Source organism: Lepeophtheirus salmonis, chromosome 1 (genome assembly GCF_016086655.4).
Source record: "Lepeophtheirus salmonis chromosome 1, UVic_Lsal_1.4, whole genome shotgun sequence".
NCBI classification, from domain to species: Eukaryota; Metazoa; Arthropoda; class Copepoda; order Siphonostomatoida; family Caligidae; genus Lepeophtheirus; species Lepeophtheirus salmonis.
This window is the reverse complement of record NC_052131.2, coordinates 38,379,527-38,387,550: the sequence shown is the minus strand read 5'-3', so window position 1 is coordinate 38,387,550 and position 8,024 is coordinate 38,379,527. Positions and strand designations below refer to the sequence as shown.

The 8,024-nt window shown below is 36.9% G+C and overlaps 1 protein-coding gene across 2 annotated transcripts; it reads left to right on the top strand.

Moving 5' to 3' along the window:
- Nucleotides 1–228: 228 nt before the first annotated feature.
- Nucleotides 229–7,796, top strand: LOC121118255 (myosin heavy chain, striated muscle). Of its 2 annotated transcripts, none has more exons than XM_040712816.2 (8): nucleotides 229–464; nucleotides 1,408–1,642; nucleotides 1,715–5,854; nucleotides 5,928–6,334; nucleotides 6,400–6,649; nucleotides 6,712–7,263; nucleotides 7,332–7,556; nucleotides 7,632–7,796. In XM_040712816.2, the coding sequence occupies exons 2-8, from the start codon at nucleotides 1,427–1,429 to the stop codon at nucleotides 7,635–7,637; spliced, it is 5,796 nt and encodes a 1,931-aa protein (XP_040568750.1). In that variant the 5' UTR covers nucleotides 229–464; nucleotides 1,408–1,426; the 3' UTR covers nucleotides 7,638–7,796. The 2 variants fall into 2 exon arrangements, with proteins under 2 accessions (XP_040568750.1, XP_071748363.1); XM_071892262.1 differs by having other exon boundaries at nucleotides 444–736.
- The last annotated feature ends 228 nt before the right edge of the window (nucleotides 7,797–8,024 follow it).

The window sequence follows — 8,024 nt, the reverse complement described above, 5'->3', positions numbered from 1 at the left end:
ATGTTATTGATTATGTATTACATATTATTAAAAGAGATTAATAACTTATTGCATTGTACATATATATTCTAATATTAGACAGTACGGGGGGTGATTTTTCTTGTATTTTCTGCGTTAATGCTCAACTTTAGCCCTAAGATGATGCTCTTTAGGTATATTTAGTCATCCTTCCAAATATATATATATATTTAAAAACAGTATAGAAGCACCAAATGATTACTTATAAGCATTGTTGTAATCCCTCTCCTGCAATTGACTTTGCTTTGTCCACGTCTTTTGGAAAGCGTGGGTGGGAGAGTGGGTGTAACCTTAGACATATACTAAAGTTTAAGCGGGAAAGCTTGAAATATATATATATTTATAAATAAAAGTTGAACAGCGCGCTGGAATTGAAAGTGTCCGAGATTTTTTGAGTATAAAGGTTTCGAACTCTTCATTCCCACATCTCAGATCATCCTAGGATTGTGAGTACCTTGTACCTTATTCATTAATTCTCCTTTTATCCTCTTTTGTACAATCTTATTTGGGGAAATTGTGTGTGTCTGTGATTCATTTTGAGTCAGTGATCCTTCTTTTCCTTTTTTTGAGAAATGGGCGACTAAAAATCATTTGATTCAGTCCCTACATCCCATTGATTTTTTAATCTTGTGCAAATTGAACAAAAGTTGAGCCACTGTCCTTCAAGTTTCAAAACTGTAACAAATCATCAAATTCAATCAATCCGGGTTTTTCTGAAGTATTGTTTTTCAAAAATTATGTTACTATTAAAATTTACTATTCAATAGCAAAAAATAAAATCATTGTTATTTTGTTACACTGATAGTCCCCAACAATCTGGATTCAAACACAAATCACGGATTATATACATTTTGTATACATTTCATAACCATTTTGGATTAATGTGTCAATGGAAAATACTTTTGGTCTATTTCGCTACCATTCAATTGAACAAAAAATAATTATTTCGTATTCTCTTGATTGACAGTTAATACTTTCTAATGATTTAAAACTTTATTAAGAATTTTGAAGACACTTCAAGATTTTGAATATTGGTGCTGAAACAAATTTATTTTATTTGAGAGTTTTTTCAAAATTTTATTTTAAATTTAATAAAAAAATAACCCTAAAATACCGTTTTATTATTGAACCAAAAATGGTCGTTCCTTTTTTTCGTAGAAATACCTTACTTCTTTACTTGTACTAATTTGAAGAAAAACAAAAACGGCCGCTTTAAAGGAAAAGAGAGAAGCAAAAAAAAAAAAAAAAAATAGAATCTTCTTTTTAAAAAGCCGTTTTTTCCTATTTCTTGATTTCCCGATTCTTTTAGAAGAAAAACTACTTTCTAAAATAGTGAAATTCATTGTGATGTTCAAAGATCCTTAATATGGTTTTCTATTAATTAAATAGGTCTTAAGAACAAAACAGAATGCCTGGCCACGTAAAAAAGACTACTGGTCCCGATCCGGATCCAACTCCCTGGCTCGAAGTTACTCCTGAATTGAAGGAAAAGCTCAAAAGTAAGCCATACGATGCAAAGAAATCTTGTTGGGTCCCTGACAAGGCCACCGGTGGTTACTTAGAAGGTTTGATCGAGAGTACTGATGGAGATAAAGTCACCGTGAAGATCCTATCCTCAAATGACGTAAGAATATATCTTTGTTGAGATTAAAAATTGGGAGCTACATTAAGTCTTTTTTTTCTTCTTTTTTTGTAGAAAAAAGTATTTAAAAAAGATCAAGTTGGCCAAGTCAATCCCCCCAAATTTGACTGTGCTGACGATATGGCTGGTTTGACATATCTAAATGATGCTTGTGTCCTATGGAACTCCGTTGTTCGTTACAAGAATGAATTGATCTACACTTATTCTGGTCTTTTTTGTATTGCCATCAATCCCTATAAAAGATTTCCCATTTACACACAACGAACAATGGATATTTACAGTGGTAAGCGTCGTAATGAATGCCCTCCACACATCTTTGGTGTTGCTGAGGGTTCCTACCAAGGTATGATGAACGTTGGCAAGAATCAATCCATTCTTATCACTGGTGAGTCTGGTGCTGGTAAAACAGAAAACACCAAAAAGGTTATCTCATACTTTGCAAGCGTTGGTGCCTCTGGAAAGAAAAAGGAGGGTGAGCCAGGTCTTGAGGACAAAATTGTCCAAACCAATCCTGTGTTAGAGGCTTGGGGTAATGCCAAGACCGTGAGGAATGATAACTCCTCCCGTTTTGGTAAGTTTATCCGTATCTGGTTCAATCAAGCTGGTAAGCTTTCTGGAGCTGATATGGTTACCTATCTTTTGGAAAAATCTAGATTGACGTTTCAAGCTGAGCTTGAGAGATGTTATCACTCTTTTTATAACCTTATGTCTGATGCTGTCCCTGACTTAAAAGAAAAATGTCTTCTCAGTAATAACATCTATGACTACTGGTGGGTTTCTCAAGGAAAGGTTACTGTACCCTCTATCGATGATAAGGAGGACATGCAGTTTGCTGATGAGGCCTTTGACATCCTGGGCTTTACTACTGAAGAAAAGTACAACTCATATAAGCTCACTTCCGTTGTCATGCATATGGGTAATATGACCAAGGACTTTGTTCCCGTGGGTAAGGAAGAACAGGCTGAAATCAAAGATGAAAGTAACTGCAAAAAGGTTGCTGAGATTTGTGGTGTTGACTGTGAGTGGATGATTATGTATTTCTGTAAGCCAAAGCTAAAGGTTGGTGCTGAATGGGTGTCCAAGGGTCAAACATGCTCTGGTGCTGCTAGCTCAGTCTCTGGTATTGGTCGTAAGATCTATGAATTGGTCTTCAGATTCATTGTAGACAAGTGTAACGAAACACTCGTTGACCCAACCATGAAAAAGATCATGTACATTGGTTGTCTAGACATTGCTGGTTTTGAGATCTTTGACTATAACGGATTCGAACAAATTTGTATCAATTTTTGTAACGAAAAGCTTCAACAGTTCTTTAACCAACACATGTTTGTACTTGAGCAAGAGGAGTATGTTCGTGAAGGTATTGAGTGGAAGAATGTTGACTTTGGAATGGATTTGCAAAAATGTATTACCATGTTTGAGAAGCCAATGGGGCTCTTGTCTATTCTGGAAGAAGAGTCACTTTTCCCTAAGGCAACTGACACTACATTTAGTAACAAATTACATGAAAATCTCCTTGGAAAATGCGAAAACTTCCAAAAGGCCAATCCCAAACCCGATCCAAACGCTCACTTTGCTGTCATTCACTATGCCGCCATTGTGTCTTATAACTTGACTGGTTGGCTCGAAAAGAACAAGGATCCCCTTAATGATACAATTGTTGAGCTCTTTAAAAATGGTTCTAATAGACTCTTAGTAGAAATCTTTAGAGATCATCCTGGACAACCCTTAGAAACTAAGAAAGACAATAGTAGTGGGCCCAAGAAGAAGGGAGGTGGTAAGACTGTATCCTCATTTTACAAGGGTCAACTTGATGACCTCATGAAGGTGTTGTATGCAACTGATCCCTCATTCATTCGTTGTGTTGTACCCAACACCCACAAACAACCTGGTATGGTTGAGTCTGGACTTGTTATGCATCAATACCAATGTAATGGTGTATTAGCTGGTATTGCCATTTGTAGGAAAGGATTCCCTAATAAAATGGTCTACAATGATTTCAAATCCAGATACAATATCTTAGCTGCAACCCTTGTAGCAAAGGCTAAAAATGACAAAGCCGCTGCTAAAGCTGTTCTTGAATCCATCAAATTGGAAACGGAAAAGTATAGATTAGGACACACTAAAGTATTCTTCAGGGCTGGTATCCTTGGTCATATGGAGGAAGTGAGAGATGACAAAATAGGGTTGGTCTTATCCTGGCTTCAAGCTCAAGCAAGAGGCAAATCATCTAGAATGATCTTCAAGAAAATGCAGGATCAAAAACTTGCATTGTACTGCTGCCAACGTACCATCAGAAATTGGCATATTGGAAAGACTTGGCTTTGGTGGCAACTTTGGCTTAAGCTCAAGCCTAACCTAAAATGTACCAAATTTGCTCAATACAAGGCTGAGTATGAAGAGAAAATCGCCATCGCCGAGGCTAATATTGACAAAGCCATAGCTGATTGTAAGAAAGTAACAAAGGAACATGAAAAGCTTATGAATGAAAAGAATGAACTTGTCCTTGCACTTCAAAGTGGCGGATCTGCTGTCCAGGATATTATTGACAAAACGAATCGTCTTGAGTCTCAAAAGAACGAATTACAAAAGCAAGTTGATGAAACCAACAACCGAATTAAATCTGAAGAGGATTCAAAGGCTTCTCTTAATCAACAAGGATCAAAGGTTAAACAAGAGGCTGACAAATTGAGGAATGAAATCAAGGATTTAGAATCAAATATGGAGAAATGTGAAGAGGATAAGATCACAAAGGACAATCAAATCAGAACTTTGAAGGAAGAGATCTGTCATCAAGAAGAACTGATAAGCAAATTACAAAAGGAGAAGAGAGGTGTTGGTGATTCTCGTCAAAAGACAGAAGAAGACATCCAGGCAATGGAAGATCGATGCAATCATTTGAATAAAGTAAAAGCTAAGCTTGAACAATCCTTGGACGAATGTGAGGACTCTCTCGAAAGGGAGAAGAAATCCAAGGGTGATGTTGAGAAGCTCAAAAGAAGAATTGAAGGAGATCTTAAGCTTACTCAAGAAACAGTTTCCGATTTGGATAGAGTTAAGGGTGAACTTAATCAAACCATTCAACGCAAGGAAAAAGAGCTTTCCTCTCTTCAAGCTAAAATTGAAGATGAACAAACCCTAGGAGGCAAGTACACCAAACAAATCAAAGAGTTACAAACTCGTCTAGAAGAATTGGATGAAGAATTAGCCATTGAAAGACAAAACAGAGGCAAAGCTGAAAAGAACCGTGCCATCCTCTCGCGAGACATTGAAGACTTGGGTGAGAAGTTGGAAGATGCTGGAAATAATACATCAACTCAGATTGAACTCAATAAGAAGAGAGAATCTGAATTGACCAAATTAAAGGCGGAGTTGGAGGAATCTAACATTGGTCATGAGGGTACCCTCGCTGCTCTTCGTCAAAAGCATAACAACACCATGGCGGAAATGGGTGAACAAATTGATTCTCTCAATAAGCTCAAGGCCAAAACAGAGAAGGATAAGGCTAACATGGAGAGAGATCTCCAAGAAGCAAGAGCTTCCTTGGATGAAGCTATGAGGGAGCGTGCCAACATAGAAAAGAATGGAAAATTGACACAGGGATTAATTGTTGAAGCTAATCAAAAGTTGGATGAACTTGCACGTGCATTGAATGAGGCTGATTCATCAAAGAAGAAATTATTTGTTGAAAACCAAGACTTGCAAAGACAAATTGACGAAACTGAGAATGCAATCAACACTCTCGGAAAGGCCAAAATATCTCTCACAACTCAACTGGAGGATACGAAGCGCCTTGCTGATGCTGAAGCCAGAGATAGAACTGCACTCCTCTCTAAGTTCAAGAACTTGAATTCTGAGCTGGAAAGTCTTAGAGAAAGAATTGAAGAAGAATCAGAGTCAAAGTCAGATCTTCTTAAGGGTCTTTCCAAGGCTCAAGCAGAGACACAGTTATGGCGCTCAAAGTATGAAACTGAAGGTTTGGGTCGTATTGAAGAATTGGAAGGAAACAAATCCAAGTTACATGCTCGTCTTGCTGAAGCAGAAGAAACTATTGATTCTCTCAACCAAAAGGTTGCCAGTACGGAAAAAACCAAACATAGACTTGAAGCTGAACTTGAAGATTTGCAATTGGAGTATGAAAGAGTACATGCAGCTGCTGTTATTTCTGAAAAGAGAGGAAGAAACTTTGATAAGGTATAGTATTGATTAATTAAGAAATTATTCAAATACAATAACCAATGTATGTCTTTTATTTTGTTGTACATAGGTCGTTTCTGAATGGAAGGCTAAGTGTGATGATCTCTCAAGTGAATTAGAAGCTAGTCAAAAGGAATCAAGAAATTATAACTCTGAACTTTTCCGATTGAGAGCCGCCTGGGATGAGACTGTAGAGCAATTGGATGTCGTCAAGAGAGAAAACAAGAACTTGGCTGATGAAATTAAGGATCTCTTGGATCAACTCGGTGATGGAGGAAGATCCATACACGAGTTGGACAAACAAAGACGTCGTCTAGAAGTTGAAAAAGAAGAACTTCAAGCTGCTCTTGAAGAAGCTGAAGCTGCCTTAGAACAAGAAGAAAACAAAGTATTAAGAGCTCAACTTGAACTTGGTCAAGTAAGACAAGAAATTGATCGAAGGATCCAAGAGAAGGAAGAAGAGTTTGAAAACACCCGGTAACAGTTATATATATATATATCATAAATCATAAAATCTTACAGATGCTTATAATCATTTTTAGCAAAAATCATATACGTGCAATGGACTCTATGCAAGCCTCACTTGAGGCAGAGACCAGAGCTAAAACTGAGGCATTGAGAATAAAGAAGAAGCTCGAATCTGATATCAATGAACTGGAAATTGCTTTAGATCATGCCAATAAGGCTAATTCTGAAGCTCATAAGTCCATTAAGAGATATCAAAATCAACATCGGGAAGTCGAGACAGCATATGAAGAAGAATCCCGTCTCCGTCAAGAAATCTTGGAAAAAGTATTGTTTTTCTAAAAATTAAATATTTTGATTTTTTTTCAATATTGTAATTACTTTTACAGGCTGGTCTCGCTGATAGAAAAGCCAACGCTCTACAAGGTGAACTTGATGAAGCAAGATCGTTATTGGATTCCGCTGAAAGAGGAAAGAGACAAGCTGAAATGGAGCTCGGTGAATGTAGAACATCTGTAAATGAAATGACGAACATTAATTCCAAGGCTAATGCTGACAAGCGTCGCCTAGAGTCCACTATTCACACTATGCATGCCGAAATTGATGATATGCTCCATCAAGCAAAGAATTCTGAAGAGAAAGCTAAGAAAGCAATGATTGATGCAGCTCGTCTTGCTGACGAACTCAGAGCTGAACAAGAACACTCTAATACTCAAGAAAAGACCAAGCGCGCACTGGATTCTTCCATTGGCGAACTTGAGCAACGACTCTTGGAAGCCAATGAAGCTGCCGCTAAAGGAGGAAGAGCTGCCCTGGCTAAATTAGAAGCTAAGATTAGAGAATTGGAACTTGAGCTTGGAAGCTGCCAATCTAGAACTTCTGACACCTACAAGGCTTATCAAAAGGCCGAAAGAAGGATCAAAGAGTTACAGTTCCAACAGGTAGGGTTTCTAATAATGCCCTTTTAATAATTAGGATGTGCCTACATACATTTTTATATTTACTACAGGATGAGGATCGCAAGAACCAAGAAAGAATGTCCGAACTCGCTACCAAACTTCAACAAAAGATCAAGACATACAAGAAGCAAATCGAAGAAGCAGAAGAAATTGCTGCTCTTAACTTGGCTAAGTTTAGAAAAGCTCAACAGGAAATGGAAGAAACTGAGGAGCGATCAAAGATGGCTGAAGTTCAAATGTCTGCTGCCAGACATACTAGAGCTGGATCTTTCTTTGTAAGATGCAACATATTGTTTCTTCCTTTTATTGAAAATACTAATTCATATTTTTTTTATTTTGATCTTATACAGATGTAAGATGGAGGATTTGACCGTTTGAACTCTCTCGTCAAAAATTTTTAAAATTTAATCTTACTTTATTACTACACAAACTATATTTCATAAAAACCAGTAATCATCATAAACTTTTGTTAAAATAGATAATACTCAAAAAAATAAATTTAGCATATCCCTTTAGTCACCTCTTTCATTTCGTAATCAATATCCTAAAGGCATTACAATATTAGTCCTTAATTACAAAAAGAAGGGAACATTGGAAGTGCAATAAAGTATGAACTATTGTGTATGGCCTTTATATATTTGAAATCTGGCAAAATTGATTTCAAATTTGACAAACAAGTAAGTATACAAGATTTAGAAAATAGACCGAATGTCGAAGTTCAGACTTACCTTCGGCCGAACCCA